The sequence below is a fragment of the Chrysemys picta genome, chromosome 5, assembly GCF_011386835.1.
Source record: "Chrysemys picta bellii isolate R12L10 chromosome 5, ASM1138683v2, whole genome shotgun sequence".
Taxonomy (NCBI): domain Eukaryota; kingdom Metazoa; phylum Chordata; order Testudines; family Emydidae; genus Chrysemys; species Chrysemys picta.
The window spans coordinates 56,372,094-56,399,024 of NC_088795.1; the positions used below are offsets into that span (position 1 = coordinate 56,372,094).

At 42.0% G+C, this 26,931-nt stretch overlaps 1 protein-coding gene across 5 annotated transcripts; it reads left to right on the top strand.

The window, feature by feature from the left end:
- Positions 1-927: 927 nt before the first annotated feature.
- MMAA (metabolism of cobalamin associated A) lies at positions 928-26,070 on the top strand. 5 transcript variants are annotated; one of them, XM_005284287.5, is made up of 7 exons: positions 928-8,756; positions 15,163-15,645; positions 17,042-17,164; positions 18,618-18,788; positions 19,163-19,248; positions 19,899-20,048; positions 22,116-26,070. In XM_005284287.5, the coding sequence occupies exons 2-7, from the start codon at positions 15,219-15,221 to the stop codon at positions 22,401-22,403; spliced, it is 1,245 nt and encodes a 414-aa protein (XP_005284344.2). In that variant the 5' UTR covers positions 928-8,756; positions 15,163-15,218; the 3' UTR covers positions 22,404-26,070. The 5 variants fall into 5 exon arrangements, with proteins under 5 accessions (XP_005284344.2, XP_005284343.2, XP_065453850.1 ...); XM_005284286.3 differs by lacking the exon at positions 928-8,756 and adding an exon at positions 12,095-12,226; XM_024103420.3 differs by lacking the exon at positions 928-8,756 and adding an exon at positions 12,163-12,226 and having other exon boundaries at positions 15,163-15,581.
- Positions 26,071-26,931: the final 861 nt, after the last annotated feature.

The following is a 26,931-nucleotide window of genomic DNA, read 5'->3' on the forward strand; positions in this document are numbered from 1 at the left end:
CCGCAGTCCCGGCCCTAACGGCGACCTGGCTGCAACTCTGCATCTGGCCTTTCCTAGCCCCAGACCCGCCCCAGCCCCTTACTTGTGTCTGCATTCCTCCTAACCCCCGGAGCTGTGGCCCTGCTCCTGGTCCCAACTCGGCGGGGTGGGGGGCAGGGAACAGGGGACCCTGAAAAGTTTGGGACCACTGCTATACAGGAAGGCAAATAAAAAGAGCATAAACTCTGGCAAATCAAGTGTAAAAGTTATAATTAGACAGGCCAAAAAAGAATTTGAAGAGCAACTAGCCAAAGACTCAAAAACTAATAGCAAAAAAAAATTAAATATGTCAGAAGCAGGAAGCCTGCCAAGCAATCAATGGGGCCACTGGACATCAAGGTGCTAACAGAGCACTCAAGGAAGATAAGGCCATTGTGGAAAGCTAAATGAATTCTTTGCATCGATCTTCCCTGCAAAGGATGTGAGGGAGATTCCCATACCTGAGCCATTCTTTTTAGATAACAAATCTGAGGAATTGTCCCAGACTGAGGTGTCAGTAGAGGTAGTTTGGGAAGAAATTGATAAATTGAACAGCAGTAAGTCACCAGGCCAGATGATATTTACTCACTTTGTATAGTGGGATTGAACCAAACTCTAAACCCTATATGATGGAAACCACTTCAAGTCAGGGAATGTGGCAGCACCCCTAGTTCCAGCACCAATGTATTCACCCAAAAGTTTTGAAAACTCAAATATGAAATTGCAGAATTACTAACTGTGGTATCAAGTATCAGAGGGGTAGCCGTGTTAGTCTGGATCTGTAAAAAGCAACAGAGTCCTGTGGCACCTTATAGACTAGCAGACGTATTGGAGCATAAGCTTTCGTGGGTGAAAGCTTATGCTCCAATACGTCTGTTAGTCTATAAGGTGCCACAAATTACATACCACAGTTACAAAGAATCCTATCACTTAAATCAGCCTCTGGACCAGATGACTGGAGGATTGCTAATGTGGCACCAATTTTTAAAAAAGGCTCCAGAGGCAATCCTGGCAATTGCAAGTCAGTAAGCCTAACTTCAGTACCAGGCAGATTGGTTGAAACTATAATGAAGAACAGAATTACCAGACACCTAGATGAACACGATTTGTTGGGGAAGAATCAACATGGCTTTTGTAAAGGGAAATCATGCCTCACCAATCTACTAGAATTCTTTTGAGTGGGTCAACAAACATTAGGAAAGGGATAGATAGTAAAACAGTACATATTATAATGCCACTATATAAATCTGTGGTACTGCCTGCAGTTATGGTCACCCCATATCAAAAAAGTTAAAATTGGAAAAAGTATGGAGAAGGGCAACAAAAATGATTAGGGGTATGGAACAGCTTTCATATGAGGAAAGATTAAAAAGACTGTGTCTGTCTTTTTTCCAAGCTGAACAACAAAGGGGGGATATGAAGGAAATCTATAAAACCATGAATGATATGGAGCAAGTGAATAAAGAAGTGTTATCTACTTCTTCACATAGCACAAGACCCAGAGGTCACCCAATAAAGTAGGCAGCAAGTTTAAAACAAACACAAGGAAGTACTATTTCACACAACTCAGTCAACCCGTGGAACTCCTTGCCAAGGGATGTTGTGAAGGCCAAAACTATAACAGAGTTCAAAAAATAATTAGATCACTTCATGGAGGATGGGTCCAACAATGGTAAATTAGCCAAGATAGTCAGGGATGCAATCCATCAGCGTTCACGTCACGCTCCTTGTCAGTTCAAGCCCAGCCCAGGTCAGCAATAATATTTAGCATTTTATATCTTCAAGGTATTGTACTAAGGATTAACTAATGATGGGACTAAATTTAGGAGCTCTGTCATATTCTCAGTCCATCAGACCATGTTTCCCAAGCCGTGGAAAGTGGTCTTCGTTTTAAGGTTGCTGGGTGGTGTATGTGAAATGAATTAGATGTTCTCTCAGTAGTTACCAATGGACAAGTGTCCACAAAACCACTATGGTTCTCAAGTGACCCACCTTTCTGGCAGTTTCAGCATGGAGACCTTCAGACCTAGCGTCTCACCTCTCCAGGTGGTTCCTTTAGGTCAGGACTGAGGCCCAGCAGTGTAGGGAAACTGTCACTGTAGCCCACATTGTACTGGTCTGTGGATAAACAGTGGACTTTCTCCAACATCAACTGATCATTCCAGAGGCAGGAGGGTATAATGGGGGTTTTTCATGATTTTTTACATTTAAAAACTTGGGTCTTTCTATCCTGCTTTCCTGGAAGACTTGATGAATAACTAGAATTTAGTAGAATTTTGATGGAAACAAAATTACCAGTCCAGGTCAGCCTAGGCTAAACTACAAAAGTTTCTAGCCTGAAGCCAAGGACTGGGGTGTATCCAGACTAGTCTCTACAGAAGTGTTAACTACCTTCAAGTGAACTGGCAATCAGATCAGTTCCCTCAGTGATATTTATTCAGATTGAAAGACTTTGTTTTTTGTTTCTTTAACGCCTATTAAACTATAGCTCTTGGAAGAAAAGCTGTTTAAGAATTTAACACTCCCGTTACTTCAGATAAAAGCTGAGAGATCTCCCAATAAACATCTGAAAATCATCTTCAAAAAAAGAAAGAAAAGACAAGACTTGACATTAATTGATGATGATCCAAAAGGGGAAAAAGCAGTTCTTTGTTTTTCCTTTGGAAAACACACATCTTTCAGGTCCTTATGCATCATAAAGAACTCCCCACCCCAAAAAACATCCCCCAAAAAACAGTTAAGCCTCCCTCTGCATCTTCTCTCTGTAGATCCCTCTTTTAAATTCCAATTTAGAATTATTGTATGAATTACCAACATCATGTGATGAGGATAACCAGCCTTAGCTGTCTACTCAGTCTTCCAAAAAAGGTCAGCCATAATTTTTTCAAAAATAACCATCACTAAAATACTTGCAGCCCCGGTGGCTGAATTTCAAAGGGGGAAAAACAACTGGGGAAACTGCATATCAGGGTTCTCTCAATGTCTGTGATTGAGGGTTCTTTCTAGCTCAACACATCACCACCACCAGCAATAAAAATTCTGCAACATGGACTTAGTTAACAACTCTGTTACAAGCATAAGCTGGAGTAAAATCAAGCTAGTTCTCCCATTGCTGAGTTTTGCCGTACTAACAAGACTTAAAGGTACCAAAACTGTCAATAAGACCGGCAGATGTTAATTTCAATACATACAGTAAGCAGATTTTCAAAGTGAAATCCTGATTTGAAATAGTAATTTTTCTCTGCCAATAACCATACTAAAATTATTACAAAGCAGGGAAGGTACTAGATTACATCTTAAAACACACTACATTGAATTACAGTGCCTCTTTTATACTGGAATTTTTAGTGTACACTTCTTGACTTCTACATATTTTCAGAGAAACAAAGTGAAAATTAGAAGCAAAACTTAAATGAAGGAGCCATGTATGCCTTATGGAAAAGCTTGCTCTACAAGTAAGTTGGTAGGCAGGGTGGGACTTAAAGGTGACCTGCAAAGGAAAAGAGGGATGAGTCACCTTTTTTGGTTTGTGATGTGTAAAAATGCACTCTTAAGATCCCTGTTAAGGTTTCCCCATTTAAAAAAAAATCTGCTTGTTACTAGCAGGAATGTTAAATCTGGTCTTTCTCTGTTTAGTTGGAGATCTTTCTTAGGTGACTTTGATAGTGGAGGAGATCTCTGCTATTAACTGAAAGGATAGGGAGTTAAATGTTCAGTAAGAGTGTTTCTTCCAATTCTACTCAGGCATTTGAATTAAATAGGTGTTCACAAAAATCAGATTTGTCTAACTAAAAACCCCATCCCTGCTTAGATGCTGATCCTCCAAATGCTTATGCATGTACTTGATGTAGTGAGTAGTCCCATTAATTTGAACACGATGATTAAGGATTGGGGCCTTAGTTAGTCACGTTCCACTTTTACGGTTTCTCTGATATTCTTCAGTTGTCCGGACAGTCTTCCAGTAAAAACAGCGTACTCAAGTTCTGAATTTCTAATGTTAAAACTAAGAAGTCATCCCCACTCTCTCCCACCACTTAAAGCTCCCCCCCCCCAATGCTACTTTTATACACAACAAAAACAAACAAACAAAGCGGGAGAAGGGCACAGTCCTACTTCCCCTCTTCCCACCCATTTGTGATCACCTTTAAAGTTCTAAGCCTGAGTAGTTGCAGGGCTGGCTCCAGGGTTTTTGCCGCCCCAAGTGGCCTCGGGGGTGGGGGGGAGAAAAGCCGCGATCGGCGGCAGCTCCACTCCGCCGCTTTCTTCTTCGGCGGCAATTCGGCCGCAGGTCCTTCACTCCGAGAGGGACAGGGACCCTCTGCTGAATTGTCACGGAAGAGCCTGACGTGCTGCCCCTTCCTGTTGGCCGCCCCAAGCACCTGCTTGCTCAGCTGGTGCCTGGAGCTGGCCCTGAGTAGTTGAGACATAAAATATGAAAAATAGGCTCGAGAAAGTTTGGGGCCAGGCTCATAGATTTGAGACGCAAATTCACTTATGAAAGAGAGTGAAGTTGTGGTCATGATAAATTTGGTCCTTACAGTTAAGTCAGATTTATTGAGCTGTATCAGTTTGATGCAAATCAGGCCAGGATTTCTAAAAGTATGGTAAGAGAGGCGATCAAAGTGTAATCTGAAAGGCTTGTATATGACACAAGGGTTTAGAGAGACAAGATGGGTGAGGAAATATCTTTTTTTGGACCAATTTCTGTTGGTGAGAGAGACAAACTTTTGATCTTATACAGAGCACTTCTTCAGGATTAAATGATTTTAACACTGATATAACTACGACAGTACTGTAAAGTCCCAGGGCTGGTCTACACTAGAAAATATGTCGCTCAGGGGTGTGAAAAATCCACACCTCGGAGTGATTTAGTTAAGCTGACCTAACTCTGTGTAGACAGTGCTAGGTCAATGGAAGAATTCTTCTGTCAACCTAGCTACCGCCTCTAGCGGAGGTGGCTTATGTACGTCGACAGGAGAACCCCTCCCATCAGCATAGGTAGGATCTGCACTTAAGCACTACAGTGGTGCACATGCAGCTGTGCTGCTGTATTGTTTCAAGTGCAGACAGACCCCCAATGTAGGTGTGCTGCCTGGTCACCAGTATGAAGTGGGGCTGGCACTGCCAGTATAACTTAACCTTGGTTTGAAACTACACAGCAGTAAAAATGCCTAAATGTAGGCATGCTGTAATGCAGTGGTTTTCATTTGCAGACACCTAAAAATTTTCAAATGGAGGTGCGGACTCCTTTCGAAATCGTAGACATAGCTTGTGGACCATATAGGTTGAAAACCACTGCCCTAATGTGAGACAGTCCTACAGGCTTATTAATGTTCTGGAAAGGGAACTACTAAAACTCTCTTCACTCCCTGCAGAGAACATGGGAAGGTGGTGACAGCCCTATAGACTGATGGGCAACGACTTTGACATTGTACTGGAGATATTACTTTTATAATGAGAAATGTTACAGACATTGTCATAAAAGCAGATTCTTGGGACTGGCTTAGTTAGAAAAATGGATTCATTTTAAGAAGATGTCTACAGAATTTGTATGTCTTGCTCAGTCCAGGATGGACCATAAATGTTTAATGCTTAGAACACTGGCCTTTTCCTAGAATGCCAGCCAAATTAAATTGAGGACTGGTGTGTATTCAGAATCTTGATTTGCTTCACCCTTCCCCTTTGCCTCCAATTAGATGAGCGATAAGGAGAAGGAGGAATGATGCTCTTCATTCACCCTCTTCTTTACTGTTTCACTGGGTTCTCTGCTCCCTAGTCTTCACTGCTGCTCCAACTGGAGGAGAATTGGAATGGTGAACCAAATTAACACACAGCATGTTAGCTCACCCTAAGCAGTAGAGTTTTTGTGAAATCCACCCACACAAAGCTATAATCACCACTTAAAAACAACCAGCAAAGTGGGGATGGAGGGTGGGAGGAAAGGTAGGTTTGTGTTGTCCCCCCATTTTTTTCCAGTTATCTTTAAATAAAACCTACAAGGATGGAGACATTTATCAAAGGTATTGTTTGTTTGCTTTTAACTTTGAAAATGTCAAGGCTGGTCTTTCCTGGTTTCATGGTGGACTCATTTGGGATCCCAGAATTGTATATTGGGCGTTTTCTCGGCTCTTAACTGAAAGCGGTAGGCTCTTGAAGCCTTAAAGAGATCTTTTCACTTAAGTGTTTGAAATAAATAGTTGTGAATAAAGCTGAACAAAAATGTCTGAATAAAAACCACTTACCTTCTCACTTAAAAAGGCAAATCTTCCTTGGTACTTTTAATTTTGTAATCCTAGCAGCTCTCTAGTCATCCATAGTCTTCCGGGGTAAGTAAGGCTTGAATTCCTGAGATAAATCAGTAGGGAAGAGAAAAACCTTTTAAAAGCAAAACCGTTTAGGTCCCTTCATACATGACCGGGAACAAGCTCAGTTCACTCTTTCCTCCCTCTTCTAGGTTATGTTTAAGAACTTAACAAAGGATATAAAGAGTGTTTGGCCTTCTGTGGGCCTCTACACCTGTGTAAATGTCACTCTAACTGAGGTATTCAAAGTACTGGTAAGAACAGAAAATGGCACAACAGGAATCCGATCTCCTGGAAGAAATGTAATGGGAGCAGAAAATGGTGTGAATATGTAATGCAAACTATTCTTCTGGCAATCTTTGTGTTCCTCTTTGCTTTGTCCTGTGAAGGTTTGATGGCAGGCAGCAGCAGACTGCCCCCTGGCGGAGGTATGTGGCGCACTCTTGAAACCTGGGATAGCCAGTGGCCTTTCTCAAATGGCAAAAAGTCTTCAGAGAACTTGCCAAATAACACCCACGTGACAGATGTAAAATTAGAAAATTTAAAAGGAATTGAACACAGCTTTTGATGTCTGACTGTGCTAGTGTTACAGCCCACAGCATCAGGAGAAAGACAAGCTAACATTGGCAATGGATTAGTTTTAATCAAATAACCAGACATTTCTGCTTAATGCTGACAAGCTGAAATAGGATATTTGATCAAAAAAGACGCAGTGGTTCAGTCTGTCTCCTTCTCTACTAAAATTGCAAAGCATCAAAATAAGCACATTCAACATAAGTTGAATTTGGTTTAGAGAGGGTGAAGGGTGTTTATCATATACAGCTGAGCATGAGTCATCTGAGGCAAAAGCTGCAGTTTTCTCTTTTTTCAGCCTCTCAGCAATAACCCACAAAGAATCTGATAAATACTGAATTATACCACAGGGCAACTGTTCATACCTTTAATATGCTCTGTTTCCCGTTTTTTTCCCCCCACATTCACCTTCCGAATAAATGCCCTGTCACAAAAACAGAACTACTAGTTAAAATTATGCTTTGCATTCCACATCTGTTTCTGTAACTAACAAGATGAAGTCCCCATAAGTACCATATACTTTAGAGAGCTCTCTGACCTATTGCAGAGCCCACAGAGAGGGCAACAACACAATTCTACCAGGCTCTAGAAAGTCAAAGGTTCACTGCAGAATCCAGGACTTTTAAACAGGGTTAAGGTCACTCGCTGCTGGTCATGTTTGATTAAATGATAAAATAAAACATGGATTTAAATCCTTTCACATAGACAAAGGTTGAGCTCTGTGATTTTTATATCACACGTTCTGGAGTCTTACTGAATGAACTCTGAATGTTTTTAAGGGCAAGTGATTAAAACTGTTCTGGCTGAACAGTACAGATTTATGATCATGATGTAATTTATAAAAATTCCAATGAAATCAAGGCACATTCAAGCTGTATTAGACAAAGATATAGTACTAGCTTCCCCTTCTGGCCAAAGAGAGCAGCAATCCCTGGGCAGGAAAAGTTTTACAGAAATGTAGGTCTATATTCTTGTGTACGCTTAAGATATGGATTATTAACGTGTCTTGTATCCCCAAGATATATCCACCTCCATTACCTGACTGCCATTCAAGTAAGTGCTGCAGATCAGAGCACTCAGGTCAATATATTACTGGGAACAAAAAAGTTGCTGTCTGAAAATATGGGATAGATGAGAAACAAAGTTTCTCTGAAAGTGTGGTCTTACTATGAAAAGTGACTAGATAAAAGTGGCACTTTCTTCTGCAACGTGTCTGTTCTCTGTGTATTTTCAGAATCTGATCCCCTGACATTAGGGACAAATACATTTTTACTCCTCTTGGGCCAGGTCTAATCTAGAAACTTTGTCAGTATAGCAATGTAGTTTAGGGGCGTTTTTGCAATATTTCTATACTGGTAAAAGCCCTAGTGTAGATGCAGTTACACGGGCAGAAAGTGTTTTTGCTAGTATAGCTTATTTTACTTGGGGAACTGCTATAAGTTATCCCAACTAAAAGCACTTTTTTTCTTATATGAAGTGTGTCTACACTGGGACGGTTTGCCAGTATAACTGTACGAGCAAACTTTTTCTAATATAGACTTGGCATCAGTCTTTCAATGCCAGCACAGCTCCAATAGAGACAGAGTGAACTGGATTTTATTTCTTCGTGTACATCATCATTCTTCCTACCTTTCACCCCATTCCCTCTTATTGTTGTTTGCACTTATTTATTGTATCTTGTCTTGGCCCAGGAGATCTTGGTTTCCTAACCTGGTGAACATGTCAATAAACCCATCATTTTTCCTGACTCCAGGGCTGGATTTGTTATTGTATAGACCAGTTCTTCTGCAAGTTAAATCTAGCAGCTTGGCATTTGAAAAAAAGTTTGGTGTGCTCACTGCACGGAAGAAGGCAAGACACACGGTAAGGGTTTTAACTAGGCTGCAGCTCTATTAGTTAAATTACATCCAAGGTTCCTGTTGAGGGACAGCCCCGTCACTTGCACCCCATTGATTCTTTGACAATTCTTGGGGGGCTTCCACTGCAGGGGGAGTCCATCATCACATTAGGAGGACTCTGGGCACTTTCACTCCCCTGCTAGCATCTCTCCCCCTTTAGGGAGTTGAGGTCAGAGGGGACCTTGACCCTCAGCTTGCACCACCACCAAGTACATTGGCTGGGTGTCCCCTGGCCTCTGGTTTGCATTTTCCCCCAGGAGGTTAGACATAATGTCCTAATGAGATGGGGGCATCACCTTGGGATGCCTGCTACATGATCTGTTTGTATCTGGAGTCTAAATCAGTGAGTTCCCTCTGCATTGGGCACCTGTCACAAGTAGGCACCAGCATCAGGTTGGCTGCCTCCACCCCCATGTCCCTGCACCAAGTTACCTAGAAATTCAGCCAACCCACTATTGAGATCATCCAGGAACAAATCTGCACCTGTATCAGAAAAAGCTTAGGTACAGGCTGGGCTGATGATAACCAAGTTACCTCAGGACTCCAGCCATGTTAGTACTCTCCAGTTGGCCCTCCTCCAGGCCCTATCCACATTTTTGTGGGTGAATTGCAGTCTGCCAAACCCTGCAGACTACTAACTCCAACTGTATTATCCCCATGCTAGGAAACATGTCCAGCAGCCATCCAATATCCTGCTTAGCCTTCCAAATCAGGTGGAGCCTGGAGCACGTTCCCAGGTCATTCTTCCCTAGGGGGATAATAATTTGTGGCATATCCTTACAGGGCACCAGTCCATGCAAAAGAGGCATGAGCTGATCCCATTACATGCCCTGTCTGCTGTGCCAAGATAAAATCACATCCAGCCTGAAGACCAATTGCAAGCCCTTTGCTGAATTACACGCTCTTTTGTAAGTCCAGTGCACAGTGCTGCACCCGCAAATCCATATCACCAGCTATAGACATGCTCCAGTACATTCTATATGATAGACGGGGAAGGAAGCAGACATGGTTAAAACCTGTGGTGCTTATGGACCACCACCATGTCAGCCTCCTTTCAGGCAGCTGCACATAGGCCTTACAGGCCCTGGATCTCTGGTGTGCCAAAACCCAACTGGGTAGCTGCTGTTGCAGCTACTATATGAAACTGATGTGTATTCCAGCCTACTTGCCAGGCTGTTGATCTGCACGTCAGACTTTAGGGGGCTTTCTCATGATGGCATCTTTGTGGTCCTATGACCATACAACTGATGCTGAATGAAGTAGTGGGCAAATAGAGAAATGTCCAGCTAGGCCAGAGAAGGTAGTGAGAATCCCACTGGTGACTGGATTGATTTAAAATAAGGGAGATAATTTTTTTTTCTCATAAGGAAAATACTAAGTTCAGTAACTTCCAACACACTCACCGTCCTCCCACCCCTTGGCCTTGCAAGTGGAAGAAAAGCTAGGGTGTGTGGGTAAAGCAGCCAAGGTGGAATCTCAGGCTTTTCAGTTTTCCATTATAAACAGGTATACACACATTATCTTTTTTCACAGGGGGACAGCATGTTAGTGAATGAGTTGCTGTGGGGATGAAGTTGTCAGGGGAGGGTAGAAATCCCACTGTTTGAAGTCTAATTGAGGGTTGTTTAGCAGTGCTCAGGACAGGTGACAGGATACTATGCTCTCTTCACCCTACCTGCTCCTCTTTGTGGCTGTTCCCATGAGATATGCTGGCCAGGACTAGAATGTAATAGCAGAACAGTACCGGGAGGTGGGGGGTGGAGGGAAAGGGCTATGGATGTGGGGTGTCTGGGTATAGGTTGTCTATGTGTGTGTATGGGGAAGTCTGTGGGTGTTGGGAGGGGTGTGTATGAAGGTGGGTGTTGGGAGGGGTGTTGGGAGAGGTGAGTGTATAGGGAGGGGTGTATGTGCATGTGTGTATGGGGGATGTCTGTGTGCTGGGAGATGTCTGTCGGGGCATTGAGACAGTTATGTGAGTGGTGGTGTCTGGGGGTGTTGGGAGAAGTGTGTGTACAGGGGGTGGCTGTTGGGGGGTGTAGGAAGAGGGGTGTGTGTGTGTACAGGGGGTGGCTAAGGGTGTGTGTTGGGAGAGGTGTGTGTACAGGGTAGGGTTGCCAACTTTCTAATTGCACAAAACCAAACACCCTAGCCCTGCCCCCCCGCTCATTACATTCCCCCTCCCTCAGTGGCTTGCTCTCCCCCATCCTCACTCATTTTCACTGGGCTGGGGCAGGGGCTTGGGGTGTGGGAGGGGGTGAGGTGAGGGCTCCAGGGTGGGGCCAGAAATGAGGGGTGCAGGAGGGGGCTCTGGGCTGGGGCAGGGAGTTGGGATGAGGGAGGGGGTGATGACTCCGGCTGGGATGTGGGCTCAAGGGTGGGGCTGAGGGCTTTGGGTGCAAGAGGGGGCTCCAGGCTGGGTGGTGGGGCCAAGGGATTTGGTGTGGGGGAGGGGGCTGTAGGTTGAGGCAGGGGCTTGGGGTGCAGGAGGGGGTGTGGGCTCTGTGGTGGGGCCAGAGATGAGGGGTTCAGGATGTGTGGGGGTTGGGGTGAAGGGGTAACCCCTAAGCGGTGGCTGCTGGTGTTGGGATGTCTGCTGAGAGAGGTGTGTGTACAGGGGGTGTCTGGGAGTGTAGGGAGAGGTGTGTGTACAGGAGGTGGCTGGGGAATGTCTGTTGGTGTAGGGAGAGGTGTGTGTACAGGGGGTGCCTGGGGGTGTAGGGAGAGGGGTCTGTGTGTGTTTGTGTACAGGAGGTGTCTGGGAGATGTCTGGGGGTGTAGGGAGAGGTGTGTGTGTGTACACGGGGTGGCTGGGGGTGTCAGGGGTGTACGGAGAGGTGTGTGTGTGTACACAGGGGGTGGCTGGGGGGTATCGGGGGTGTAGGAAGAGGTGTGTGTGTGTGTGTGTGTACAGGGGGTGCCTGAAGGGTGTAGGGAGAGGGGTGTGTGTGTGTGTACGGGGGTGGCGGTTGGGGGTGTAGGGAGAGTTGTGTGTACAGGGGGTGGCTGGGGGGTGTAGGGAGAGGGGTGTGTGTGTGCAGGGGTGGCTGTTGAGGGTGTAGGGAGAGGTGTGTGTACAGGGAGTGGCTGGGGGGTGTAGAGAGAGGGGTGTGTGTGTGCAGGGGTGGCTGTTGGGGGTGTAGGGAGAGGTGTGTGTACAGGGAGTGGCTAGGGGTGGCTGTTGGGAGCGGTGGCTTGGGGTGTTGGAGGACATGTGGGAGGGGAGGGAGAGAGTGGGCTCTGGGTGTGGTGGGGGATTGTTCTGTTCTTTGTGCACACGGGCTCTACAAACGTGCAAACATCGTGTGCTCTCTAATGCGCATCGCGCATGCCTGGAGCTCCCCCTCCTCCTCCCCCCCTGTGCCCTTTGCCCCGGATGTCCATCTCGGCCTTGCCGAGAGGTGGGGAGGAGCCGCGGGAGCCGGAACCTGCTGCTGGGTGGGTAGGGCTGGGGCTTGGGGGGTTTGAGGAGGGCGCGTGGGGGGCTGTGTGCATGGTGCGGGGGCGGTCTGGAGGGGAGGGGGTTTTGAGGGGGGCTGTGTGCATGGTGCGGGGGCGGTCGGGGGCCTGTGTAGAGTGGCGCATTGGGATTGATCTAGGGCGGCGGGTGAGGTGAGTTACACACGTCATTGTTCACACCTGTGTAACTAATGGGCGTGGCTACACAAGTAGCTCCCTGTAGACCAGCGGTTCTTTACTGTCCTTGTTGTGTTGCGCAGGGCTAGTGCAGCGGGCTCCTAGGCGCTGTGGTTGTACAAATAATGATACTTTTACAAACCATGTTCTGACCGTGTGAGCGCTGAGAGAGCAGAGATCTCTGAATGTGATGGGGGTGGAATTGATAAATGATGGACTCCTTATACAGTTATGGAACAGATTGATGAATTAAACAGTAGTAAATCCCCAGCGCTAGATGGGATTCACCCAGGAGCTCTGAAGGGACTCTCATTTGAAATGCAGAACTACTAACTGTGATATGTAACTTATCACTTAAATTGGCCTCTGTACCAGATGATTGGAGGATTGCTAATGAGTAAGGTTAAGATTTTGTCACAGATATTTTTAGTAAAGTCAGGGACAGGTAATGGGCAATCAACAAACATTCAAAAAAAGAAGAACAGGAGTACTTGTGGCACCTTAGAGACTAACAAATTTATTAGAGCATAAGCTTTCGTGGACTACAGCCCACTTCTTCGGATGTAGTCCACGAAAGCTTATGCTCTAATAAATTTGTTAGTCTCTAAGGTGCCACAAGTACTCCTGTTCTTCTTTTTGCGGATACAGACTAACACGGCTGCTACTCTGAAACCAAAAATTCAGACACTCCCATGACCCATCCCAGACTTTTACTGAAAATACTGCGGGGGGAGAAGCACAGTAACAGTCAGAGCGCTGCCAGGGTCTGACCCTGGCAGCTGCTCCAGTCCTGCCACTGCTCCTGTGGTAGGAGCTGACTACCACTGCTCCAGCCCCTGCCACTGCCTCATCCCTGGGGTTGCCGGTTTGAGGGGTCACCCTGCTAGCCAACTGCTCCAGCAACCCTGGGGCTGACCTTTAGTTGTTGCTCCAGTGCCCTGGGGACTGCTGCTCTGGCGGCCTCTGCTCTGGCACCAGGGGGTTGACCCAACCCTCACCGGCGGCTGCTGCTGCTGCTTCAATCCCGGGGGGGGGGCTGACCCAACCTTGGCCGCTGCTTCACCCTGGGGCCACTGCTCCAGCAGTCCGGGGCTGCTAGCTGCTTCAGCCTTGCCCCTGAAGAAGTCATGGAGGTCCCAGCAATATGCATCCGTGACCTCTGACAGAATTGTATCCTTATGAATGTGATGCCAATTTTTAGAAAAGGCTCCAGAGGCGGTCCTGGCAATTACAGGCCGGTAAGCCCAACTTCAGCTTTCATTTAAGTCAGTGAGAATGTCAGATGCTCAGTCCCTCAGAATAAGGGCTACTTTGCTTAGATGCCTAAATATTGATTTAGGAGTCTAACTTTAGTCCCATAGATTGGGAAACACATTGACCAAAATTTTCAAATCATAGTTTTGTCTATGGGTTTTTTATGAAGATTTGCTGCAGTAAAAATAAGCAGAATACATAATACACGGTATAATGTAAGTGTGCATGCTATGGAGTGTAGTCAAATCTTGTCCTATTGCTAATGCATTTAATTTTGTCTGAAGCTACTAGATTTACAGTAGCTCAGTTAAAAGACAACCCGGGTGCCTTGGAAAAGGCGTACAGGTAGTTTAAAGTTAATACAGTTCTATGCAGGAGGAGCCTGTTTGCTGAAACTCACTGACTGTAGATGTGTGTGGAGCCCTATGTGGATACAATATTTGTATCTGCATCTGATCTGCAATCTGCAAACATGGTCTGGAGATACTGCAAATTTACAGGGCTCTAGAAGTGTGCTGCTTGTGAAATTTACAGGGAAGTGAAAATAGGATTATAGAATGGAATATCTCCTGCACTGCAAGGCTATTTCTACATTAGACTTTCTGAGACAGTTCCCATCATTGCTAATTTTGGCATAGCTCTACTGAGCAGAGCAGTAGTATAGATGCAGCTTCAGGTGGTTGTCAACATTTTACCCAGTGTCTAAACCTAGGTGTTGTAGTGTTTCTGGCAACTTGTCTATGAGAGTGCAATTATGGGACCCCCCCCCCCCCGAAAATAAGCTTCATGTAGATGAGACCTAATAGGCGCCATCTTAAATCCCCAAAGTTATCAAATTATTTCCAAATTCCCCACATTTATTTATTGCATCTAAACTGCATCTACTTCTGGAGAAGAGGTACAAAAGTTAAACTCCAGAGGGTTGTTTTATTTGATTTTGTTATGGGTTTCAGAGCAGAACAGACCTGAGGAAACTATTGGATAAACATAAGGTGTGTTGTGTCAAGAGCACAGAAGGGGAATGTGCATGAGAGCTTTCTTACCTGCTGAAGTGAACTTTTTTGGTTCTTTTTGTTTTTTTTGTGTAAAAAAAAAAAAAAAAAAAAGCTTTCTGGCTCTCAAGAGGATAGTGTTTTTATACAATGATTTTTTTTCTCCCTATAGCTAGAGTACAAACTTTTTAACCAAATCGTTTAGTTTATTAACTTCAGCTTTAAAAATAAACAATTGTGTCTCTTCCTAAATCCACCTAATGGGAGGTTTCACATGGTGATATTTCTCCAACAAGAATAAAATGCCATCTTTTAGAGAGAGTACTTAACACAACTATTTTATGTGCAGATCTCCTTTGTACATGTTATGGACACAGGTGTGGATAAAGTTAAAACTAATGATTTGACTGAAAAGATTTATCCTCTACATCTGTTAATTTCAATATTTAGAGATATTTTGAAGAAACTAAAGTGTTTTTTCTCTCCTCCTAGGCTGGCTGCAAACACAGTTGAACAGATACCACTGATACTGTCTGATTCCAAACAAGATGAACACATTGTCATTGCTGCTAAGATTCCCTCAGTACCGTTTTCTTAGAAAGATTTCTTTCAAAAGCTTCCACTCAAATTTCACTCCTGGATCATTATTTCCATATATTCAATCTTTTAATTCAGTATGCTTGTATTGTACAAAGTGGATGTTGCCAGCAAGTGATTTGAAAAGAGGGATGTGTTATCAAGCAACCGTAGACCAACAAACACAGGGACTTTGTGACAAGGAACAGAGACTCGTAGACAAACTTTACAGTGGATTAATCCAAGGGCACAGAGCCTGCTTGGCAGAGGCCATTACTCTCATAGAATCAACTCAGAGCAGGAAAAAGGAAATAGCCCAGGTGCTCATTCAGAAGGTATTATCCTACCACAGAGAACAAGAAAAGTTAAATAAAGGAAAACCACTAGCCTTTAGAGTGGGTCAGTCCTCTTTTGTCTGTCCAGTAACTGTTGTGATGTTATGATATCACCTCTTGTTTCCGATATTTATCATTTTAAGCAAATATGGAGTATAGTCTGAAATCATTGGGTTATTAATAGTTTGTAACCATCTTTGAGTCACTTGTATTGTTCATAAGAATAGTTTCTCCACAATGCTGGAAAATACTCTTGGGGAGACTTTAAAAATGGCCCCTCAATTTCTGGGGAGAATAAAGGGGAATTTCTCATGGATGATAGGATTAGTTTTGTTGAGCTGAAGAATATGGGGGGCTAGAAGGCATAGCTGCACCAGCTATTCAAAGTTTACATGAGTATTGCCAAATGACTATCTTTTTTTCTTGAGGTGCATGTGTTTCCCCAAAAAAAGGAGAAAAAATTGTTTGTTGTTTTATCATTAGTAAAGGCCCCACCTTAAAGCAACCTACCTTATAGCTGAGGAGAGGTGGGTGAGATTCCCTTTACAACCTATCAGATGCTTCAATATCAACTGGAAGGATCGCTGTAGAGTGGTATAGTGCACAATTGCCTTATGCATGTGTATGCCCAAAGGAAGCAAGAACTGGAGCAGGGCATCTTAAAGTTAGTGAAGAGCACAAACCCCAAAGCAACAGGCCAGTCCTAGTTTAGTTGTCTTAAGTTAGCATGCAAGTCACCCATCTTCTTATCTGAAACAGCAATTTTAAATACTGAATGATTTCTGAAAATTGTAGATTTGACATGTTGCATTTTTAAAGTTCTGCAGTGCAAACTAGTATGGAGAAACTTCTGTTTGGGGAGGGGAGAAGAGGTTAAATCAATCTTATGTTGCTATGGGCAAAATGAATAAGTGTTAGAGAAGTGAATGATCCCCTCTGGAGTAGACTGATATAATACACTGCAAATCTAGAACGAGAAGGTTTGGATTTCTTCATTAGAAAATTCAATATTAACATGTAATTCTAGTTGCCTTAACAGGAAGATGAAATCCACCAGTATGTGGTTTATGAAGGTGATTAGTTGTAGCAATTGGTTGCATTTTGTGATATATCTGGAGGCGGGAAAGGGGAAAGTTACTTTTTCAGACAAATATAAATTAAAAAAAACAAACACCCCTCTATTAGTAGGGGGTTTTGTGTGGAGATGGGGCTGTGTGCAAAAGAGGAGGGGTAATTTACTAGCAGTGACAGGCTTCAGATTATTTGTAGTAAATAATTAGAATAGGGTCTCATAGTATTTTTCTTAAATATATTTTTAAGACAAGTTATTTCCTTCATGTTATTGTCAAAGGAGTGTGTTGAGGATTAGTTCATTACGTGAAGAGCATTAAGAAGGAAAGATCAGTAGAGGCTATTGCCTATTTCATTAAACTAGAGTTTTTTGTCCTTCTACTACTTAGGATTGTCTGGTCCCCCGGGTGCTGGGAAATCAACATTTATAGAATGCTTTGGGAAAATGCTTACAGAGAGGGGACACAAAGTGTCTGTGCTGGCTGTGGACCCTTCCTCTAGCACAAGCGGTGGTGAGTATGTCTTAAAAGTTTTTTGGCAGCTCTCCAGCATTTAATCTTGACAATATCTGGAGCTTCCGGTGTGTGTGGTTGAAATTTTATCCTATAAAGTTACATTAATGAACTATATATTGCTTTTTAGTCATTTTTGGTGTGCTATGGAATTAGGCATCATAGTCCGAGTTTTGTGAGGTCCCCAAACTTGTGCTGTCTTCTGGTGGCCTTGTATAGTCTCTCTCTCTCTCTTTCCTGTATGAAATTACTTCCTTGGTATTGTAAGGGGAAAGGGAAAAGTTCCTTTTCTGTGATCCATACTGTTGTTAAACTTTGCAATGTATACTGAAAGTGATGCCAAATAATCTCTTCATTTAGAGGCCATCAGGATACACTTGCAACTCAGTCCTCTCTCTCTCTCTCCACTCCCCCCCCCCCCCCCCCCACCCATATTCCTGCTTTGCCTTGGATCTTGGAAAAATACACTATCATCCTTGAATGGGAACAAATTGTTTAACTTCTGTGGGATTATCTTGGTTCCAAGATAGACTCTTCTGTGTAGTAAGTCATGGTGAGGTTGCAGTGTCACTGAACTTGATTAACTTTTGTTGGCCACCTGCTCTTCAGCATCAGGCTTTCCAAACCCAAGTTGGTTTCATCTGCAAAACCCTACCCCTCCCAAAATTTATGTTCTGTGGGGCAATGCTGACTAAGCTTGATTTAGCAAACTTACCTGGGACGTACCCAGCAGTAACTGAGATTTTAATCCTTTTGTCATATATGGCTGTATCTGACTAATACGTTCTCATTTTCTGTATATCATCCTCTTGAAACTTGTTATAATTCTACTACATGGAGATGTTACAGGTTAACTATGAATAACGACTGCAATTAGTTGTGGCTAGAAGGAATATTCCTTGAATGTGTAGTGGAGACAGACTTATAGATCACCAGAGAAAGGGGTCAGGATAAGGAACAAAGAGAAGGACTGAAAGGGCCTGTCTCCTTTTAAACTTTAGCAACACTTGTCATACCAATAAATTCTCATTAAATTCAAATAAAAAATGACTACAGGAGAGTTTCTTCTTGGGAGGACACTACTTATCTCTGGGCAATTTGCTATGGAATGGGAGAGGAGGCTTTGCTCTCAGGGAGGGATAACAGGTAAGAGTTTGCTGACGCATCTGCGCTCAGGTCACACATAGGGGTTCGGGACTTGCAGAGTCCGTGCTGGCATAGAGGAAGCCCTCTGAGTTTAGGGACAGTGGGCTGCAGTAACTTGCTGTTATGCTTCTGTGATATTCTCACATCTTGCAAGCCGAAAGAGCCACACAGGAACTTGCTAGCACACAACACTGGGAAATTCTCATTTGATTCTTCAGCAGAGACACTCACCTGCACCTATGTTACTGACTATTGAAAATAACTGACTGCTTGCCCTTTTTGAAATTGTTAATGTTACATGTTTAAGGCTCACTCTTGGGTGATAAAACACGGATGACTGAGTTGTCAAGGGACATGAATGCTTACATCAGGCCATCTCCAACCAGGGGGACGTTAGGAGGTGTGACTAGGACCACAAATGAAGCTATTCTGCTATGTGAGGGAGGAGGCTATGACATCATTCTTGTGGAAACAGTAGGTATGTGATTTAAATGTAAAAATCCAAAATTTAGCACTTGCATCCCACTGTACTGTCCAGGCCAACTTATGGCACTAATGATGTATATTTCCTCTTACAGCTTTTCTTCTTTCTTCTCTATTTCTGGTACTTAATCTTTTCTGGTCCATTCCTTTCATAAGTGTGTGTTGACTTCACCCAGTGGGGCCTTACTGTTATATCTTTAAGCCTTGTAAGTTCTGAGAGAGAATTTTTTTCTAAAACTAGATTTCATACTGACCTTCATTGTATCCAACTTTGTTCAGCCCAGAAAGAGAGGGAGCCACAGTGGGACCTCTTCTTAGTACTGTCATTAGAATGGCTGTGAAAGGTCAATTCTGGTTTTAATTTTTCAGGTGTGGGGCAATCAGAGTTTGCAGTTGCTGATATGGTTGATATGTTTGTTTTGCTGCTACCACCAGCAGGAGGAGATGAGTTGCAGGTATTTATCTTTTTGAAATGCTAATTGTGACCTAAAATATAAGTCTGAATTTGGAATATGTGTGTGCATTAAGTCTGAGTAATCAAGTATTAGTGCTTGGTGTTGTCCTAGCTCTTCTCCCACTGAAATCAGAATCTTACCAACTTGACCCACAAAATTTGGATCTGAATTTTCCCAAATGTTCAGGTGTTAAGATTTAAAGTTTTGGTTCTGGCCAGTCTCTTATGATCCACATTACTCATTAGATATGATTAACTTCTTCTCACTTTGAATGCTAGTATAGGTACATGGCGGCAACAATCAGTTGTTACACAACTGATTAGTTTAGCAAACTCAATTATGCTCCTTTCAGGTAATATATGCCAACCCATGCTACACATACATGAAGGATGTTAGTTTCTCATGGTAGAGGAATAAATATGTGAATTAATGGTTCAGAGAGTCATTATAACTGCCTAACTACTAATGAAACCTCAGACATTCCTAATATTAGGAAATTCCTGGTGCCTAAAGATTAAGAAGAAAATCAGGGGGTAAGATAATACAACAAACAAGCCTCATTAGTTTATGAAGGTTTTATGACTGAGCATTATTTTATGACTGAGTTTTTCTAAGCATTCATTTTTTTCCCTTTTCCTTATTCCATTCAGGGTATTAAACGGGGTATAATTGAGATGGCAGATCTAGTTGCTATAACTAAAGCTGATGGGGATTTAGTTGTGCCTGCGCGGCGGATACAAGCAGAATATGTTAGTGCTATGAAACTACTTCGCAAGCGCTCTAAGGTTTGGAGACCAAAGGTTTGTATGTTTTCACAATTTTCTTCTCTTTATTTCAGAAGAGGTGGTGTGTGCGTTACAGGACCTAACGTCATCCTAACTACATATTAACCACCTGGATATTTACATAAAAGTCTCTTCTGCCCCACTTGTGCACCTCTGTCTGAAACATCTTTCATTCACACATCCCTTATTTATTGGGTACCCTCCCTGAACTAGTTTGGAAAGCCCTTACACGCTCTCTCTCCTCCAAATCCTTCCTCAAAACTCTCGTCTAGTGTGATGCCTACAGCAAACTGATAATGGCTAGACCGAGGGTCAGTGGGGCTTGCTGATTTGTAATCATTTCTATACATTTTTAAGAAGTTTGGGAACCATCTTGCTGTAAACCATACTAACCTATTTAACTACTATGATCCATGTTTTTTTCCCCTCCTTGTTATACCCACTTGTGATGTCTCATGGGATTTTAGTGCAACGACCTTGTCTTCCTGTGTGTGTACAGCACCTACCACAATGGGTTCCTGAGCCTGTGATACTGCAATACAAATAATTAGAATTTATAATTGAGGCAAAGAGGCAGTAGTAAAATGCTTTTATATATAAATGAGGCTTCTTGAACACTGGATAAAATGGGCTATCAGACAGTTTGATCCAGCTGGACTGCCTGAGGCTTGGTCATAGTTTTCTGTTCCCATTCTCCCCCCTAAACTTAGAGTGCCTCAGCTTCCAGTCATGTGAAACCCCATTAGTGATTGGATGTCACTGCAGAAGGCAGGGCCACTACTACTTTGCTTCCTGATCAGATTTTTCAGCCCTCTGGCTTATCCCTTTGAAACAAAAACCAGGAAGTTATGCAAACTGACCTGAATGTGCCCTTCTACCAAACGGTGTTGTTGCTTTTTTTATGACTGTATTGACTGCTTTTAACATATTTACATAGGTGGCACATACATTTGTGCTTTGCAGTGTCTAGTGATTAATTTGTTCAAGCAGCAGAGCAATTTACACAGAGCTGAAACCTTTACCCCATAAATTTTAGTAGGGAATGTAGCCTTTCCCTGTCTGGTTCAGTTCTGCTCTATATAAACACAAAGCAAGAGTGGTGACGGGTGACTTGAGATTTATATAATCTGGCAGAAGCCACTCTCTCCTCAGCACTGCTGAGCAGAAGTTTAGATCTAGAAGCTATAGAGACATCCTTTTTTATTTAGGAAATGTTAAGGAGTTTACAAATCCTTGCCCTGTAAATATCAGCACCAAAACAATTCTTATAACAGTAAGCTTTAAGATTTAAAGAAAAAAAAACAGGAGTAGAGTTGAGTATTAAGATATTAGTGAGCATCATTACAACACCTATTTCTAGAGATTTTATTACAGTGTGTGAAAGCTCTCTACACATTTAACAGACCAGGCATCTCTGGCAACTCTTAATAGTAAAAGAAAAAAAATCGGACCCATGTGGGGTTTTTGGCTGAATAAAAACACTTCTCTAACTAGGCTGTTTTTAGAACGTGTTGAAAAGGGCTTGGATGTTTGCTTTCTAGCCTACAATCACTCTTCCAGGGTACAAAGGGAAGTTAATACTGTTCTTACTACAATATGAAACCCTGCACAGTTTCAATACTAATGCTGTACTGGCTCTAAATGTGGTTATGCAAATATCCCATTGACTTTCCATTTAAGTAGTAATATTGTATATTTTACCTTTAATTTGATAAGATCCTAAAACCTTCAGTAACCAATTATATTACTGAACTGCAGCAACTGTTTGGGTGTAAGCCGTCAGACAGTATGGGGGGAACTTTGTTCAAAAATACTTAGGCAAACCCTCTTTGTCACAAATGCTATGGGATGAGAGTATCGTTTTGGAGGTGGCAGAAGCTTGGTTTTCAAGTCTCATTAGAAGGAGACGCAACATAAGCTGCATGGTAGGGGGAAAAGTCTACAGTAGCACTTAAGGATGAGTTTGCCTTACTAGGATTGGAACTTGTGATTTTAATAGAATCTAGCTGACGCAGAACTCAGGTGTAGACACCCTCCCCAACCCACTTAGTTTCTTTTAAAATGTCCTCCTTAATCCAACAGGTAATGCGCATGTCTGCTAAAACTGGAGAAGGCATTTCAGATATGTGGGATAAGATGACAGAATTTCATGATCTCATGCTTACAAGTGGTGAGTTGATCACCAAACGACGGAAACAGCAGAAAGTGTGGATGTGGAATCTAATCCAAGAAAATATGCTGGACCATTTTCGGAGTCATTTAGCAGTGAGGGATAAGATTCCACTTTTAGAAGAAAAGGTTCTCAGTGGTGTCTTGGCTCCAGGGCTGGCAGCAGACCTATTACTGAAAGCATTCAAAGACAGACCTTAAGATCCCATGTTCTACTGTGTCATTGATCAATTTGCACAAATTATTTAAACATTAAATAAAATTTTCCTAAGCATGGCTTCAAATCTTTTACTGCAGCATACTTGAATGTAGCTCTGACTAAATTTATTTTCTGACTGAGGCAAACATAATGCACATGAGGAACAAAGCTAGTTTCTGGGACTACCACAGATTATATTCAAAAAGAAAAATGTAAACTTCTAAAACTCTTATTTAAGTACAGCATAGTTAAGGATGTTTTAAAGCTTTTAATGAGATTGTAATAGAAATTGTTAAAACAAAATAACTTTGTGGTACCATGTGTCACAGTAAGCTAGTTTTGCCTGTGTTCCAGATATTTCAGCACTTGTCCTGTTATATTTACCAACAAAACCCCCATACAAAACAAGGGTAGGTGTAACTAAAACTGCTCTTGGGCTCATCTAAATGTCTTTCAGTGGAGGGGACATCTGTTTACATGACTGTTAAATTTTACAGTGCATCCATGACCTGTCTGTATAACTTACCAAAAACCTGATTCAGTCAACACTTACAGCAGTAAGCACATTAAAGGATGTCTCCAAAGTCTCATTTACTCAACAAAAATAATCGTTTAAACATGGCTATGGTATAACACAGCTTACTGCCGCTGGAGCCTACGGTGGTTTAAGCACACTGTTAGGGCCACAATTAGAGCATGTCCATGTTACAGATTTCAGCTCTGGTATAGCAGTAGATGCTGCAAGGGGAGCTGTTGCCAGCATGGATCATTGCCCATCTCCTCACTGTGAGTGACAGCAAAATCGTTGTGAACTGCATAATCACCTAAGCAGAACCTGTTCTTTTGTGTTATAAACAAATATAGCATTGAAGCAGCCCTGCCTGGGAGCCATATTTATCCAAGGAACCACCCTATTTTTCTCCTGAATAGAAATTTTTTAAAACAAAAGATGAAGTTACATTAGGTATCTTTTCTTTAATATAGCTAATGATAAAGGATTCAAGTGGAACCCACATTAGAGTTTCTTTCGTTATGGAAATGCCTATCTTTATAATTAACTGTCTTAAAATACAAAACAAAACTTTGTCTATAGTGATTTAAGGCTATTTGGCTGGATGAAAGAGCGTCAGTTTCTAAACAAAATGACTTTCTCCTGTTGAATTCAACTTAAATATTTTGACTATTCAGGAGCTATATGCACGTTTTGATATCCTTTAATAATAAATTGGAGGCTTTTCTAAAATATTACTTGGAAAACATGGTGTATTTGGCAGAAATTTATTATTACAGAAAAAAATGCCAATTTTGGAGACTGCAGAAAAGCAATAAAACAATAATTGGAGTTCTATGAAGAATTCTTCATATCTTGTATAAGTAAATTGAATTTTTGAATTATGTTAAAAGCTGCGATATGTTTCCTTGGCTTCCCTGACAAACTTGATTTTGCATCTATATTTATTTCTCTAGATCTTCAGTTTTTTTTTAAAAACTTTTAGCTAAATCGTAATACATCAGAAAAGTTACCTTTAGCTTTTGAAGACGCTAGGAGATTTTTTTTATCCTTTATCTAACAAGGATTCTTCATTGTCTAACTCATGCTACTTTAATTCTTATTGCCAGGGTTAAAGTTAGTTCTCCTGTCAGATAACAGCTGTTGCCTTATTTTCCAGTACACTTCATTATGGTAAAAAAGGATAAAATTGGATGGAAGGACCCCATCCTGCAAACATGCATTTAAGTAATTTGTTCACAGGACTAGCCCTACTGAAGTACATTTTCAGGGCTATATTATAGTACTGAACAGCAGGACAACAATGGTTTGGCGTGAAAGGCAGTTTCTGTATGGAGAAAATTTGCACTCATGTAACTGATTTTAGTTATACTGGTGCAAACCACTAATGTAGTTTAGCTGCACCAGTGTAAAATTATGCTTAAACCACTGTTGGTAACACATGAAATTAAGTTACCACTGCCTAAGAGTGGACATCTACACTGGAGCTAGAGCCTTAATTTCCAACTTGAATAGACATCTTCACAGTAGCTCTGATCAAGCTAGTGCGCTAGACGTATCCAGGGCACAACAGCTAGTTGCCCTCTGTACGATCCTGTCAGAAACCCTAGGTATGTACTTAGGTTGCTAACCCCTACTGCTGCTCATGCCATTGCTGCTATTTGTAGCATGGGTATGTCTACTGGAGCTGGAAATTGTACCTTCTAGCTCCAGTCTAGATGTACCCATGCTAACTCTGATAGGAGAAGGAGGGCAGAAACACAAGTGCTTTACTATGACATCATCATTGGTCACAGTATAATGCTCAGTTGCACCTATGTGAGAGGAAGCTGTATCAGCTAGAGCATGCCCCAGATCAAAAGCCAGGGCTTTAAACCCCCTGAAATGTAGTGCAGTTTGCATCTGCACTTCATTCTTTGGGTTCATCTCTAATTTACTAAATGTGCTATTTTGATCACACTTTTGTGATTATGTACATACTTACAAAATTAAAATCTAAATTTCAGGCTGGCTGAGGGCACCTACCTTGTGGATGGATCAATACGCTATGTAACTTCCGGTTGGAAACTGGCGTGATCTAGAAAGTGATGAGAACAGCATTTAGACTGGTTTTCTCAATATTCTTCTAGACCATCTATGTGATGAAAAATAGTGGAGTTCATCCATGCTAATCTATTAAAACAAAACTTTACCCTTTTGACTTGTTCAAGTGCTCAAGGGCTTCCATTTTTCATCTCCTGTTAAAATCTGAAACTATTCTACTTAAAAAGTCAAACCTGCTAAAAAGGAATCTGCAGTTGAAGTGCCCTTAGCAAATTCAATCCCCTTCTCCTAGCATGGATTATTCTCTTTCTTTGTTTTCAATGATAGGGCCAAGTGACCCATGCTTGGTTGGCTGCTCCATTGTCAAAATTGTTGCTTTTCTAAATTCGTTACCTTCTGTTTTACATGCTCGTAAGCCTTTAATAAGTCTTCTCCTCTTGTATGTTCCTTATTTGTGCAGCACTACAAGCTGCACTGACTCGCTTCCTTTTTGCTGAGGCTACTGTATGTAAATGAAATTATTTTTTTAACCTTGGAGAACTCCCTTCCTAATGTTTGCTTTTAAACAGTAGCCAAGTCTTGCTATGGTATCAGCTCCCTCCACACTGCAGTAGACATGATCACTTCCTCAGTTTTCTCCATAACTCCACATTTTTTATTCTATTTTTCATGGATGTTCAGAGAAAAATCTGTACCACCCCTTTTCTGTTTTATCCAGTTTTAGGAATAAGAAATAGATCTTCACATAGTTTAAGACTCTGATAGCAATACCTTTCCTTGGATACATATTTTCCCTAACAGATAGCTGGATAATTGATTTCATACACAAAATTGGCAAAGCAAACCACTTAAATCAGTAAATTACAAAATTGAGGGTGGATGTATAACTTTAACTCCAGCCTCTTTGGCATATATATATTATAATTCAGTATTATGATGTCACGTACCATTTCTCAAATAACGCTCTATCAGTCCATTTTGAAGCTCTGAATACACATGAAGCATGGTGCAGCCTTTCTGATCTTTTTCTGCAATGGGGCTATGATCTCAGTTGGGGCATCTGGGTACTACTGTAATGTAAATAACAATGAATAATAAACTATTTTTTGTAAAAATACAATTGAACATGAGGTACCATTATTTGCTAGGCAGCAGAAGAATGCTTTTACACACACAAGCACTCAGTGAGGGAGAAGCCCTGCCTTTTTCCTATGCACCTTCACATAGAGGGAAGGTGGACAGCACTCCTCTTGAACTCTCCTAATATACGATGTATGTGCAATGCTGATAGAACAGTGGCAGATGGCTACATGAGCATGTTTAATAAAATCAGAGTGCAGGCACAAAGTATGTTTTTAAACCTTTATAGCTTTGACAGTTCACAGCCAATTTTCACCAAACTACCAACCGGTAGACAGCTCTATCCGTGCCCAATGTTCAGATTCTAAATCTACAATTCAAAAGATGTTGCAAAAATATTTTTAAATCATTTTCCTAGTTCCTTTAAAAAGTTGATTACAACTTTTTTCTTTTCTAAAAAAATGCAAACAACTGAAAATAACATTTTAGAGTGAAAACACACTATACCTAAAATGTTCCTTATTACCTTTACAATTTAAGATCTTGCTAAACAACAAATAAGAAGAAAAAGACAAATAAGGAGAAACATGACATGCACGGTAGCCTGAAACAAGGGAATGTTGTGTAACCAAATATGAAAATCTCTGTTTATGGTGGTGGTTGGATTTTGTGTTTTAATGGGACTGTAGTATTTGTGAAAGATGCCTGATTGCCAACACTTAGAGACTGATGTAATTTACTGTGAACATGCTTCATTTCTGGGCTGCATGGACTACATTAAAGATTGAATGGTTATTTCAGTCTCCATCTATTTAGTCCTTGTTGTTTCAGCTTACCTAGAGGCACAGTTGCAAAGAAAAGATTTATCCTTTTAGAACCAAATGGAGATTAAAAAT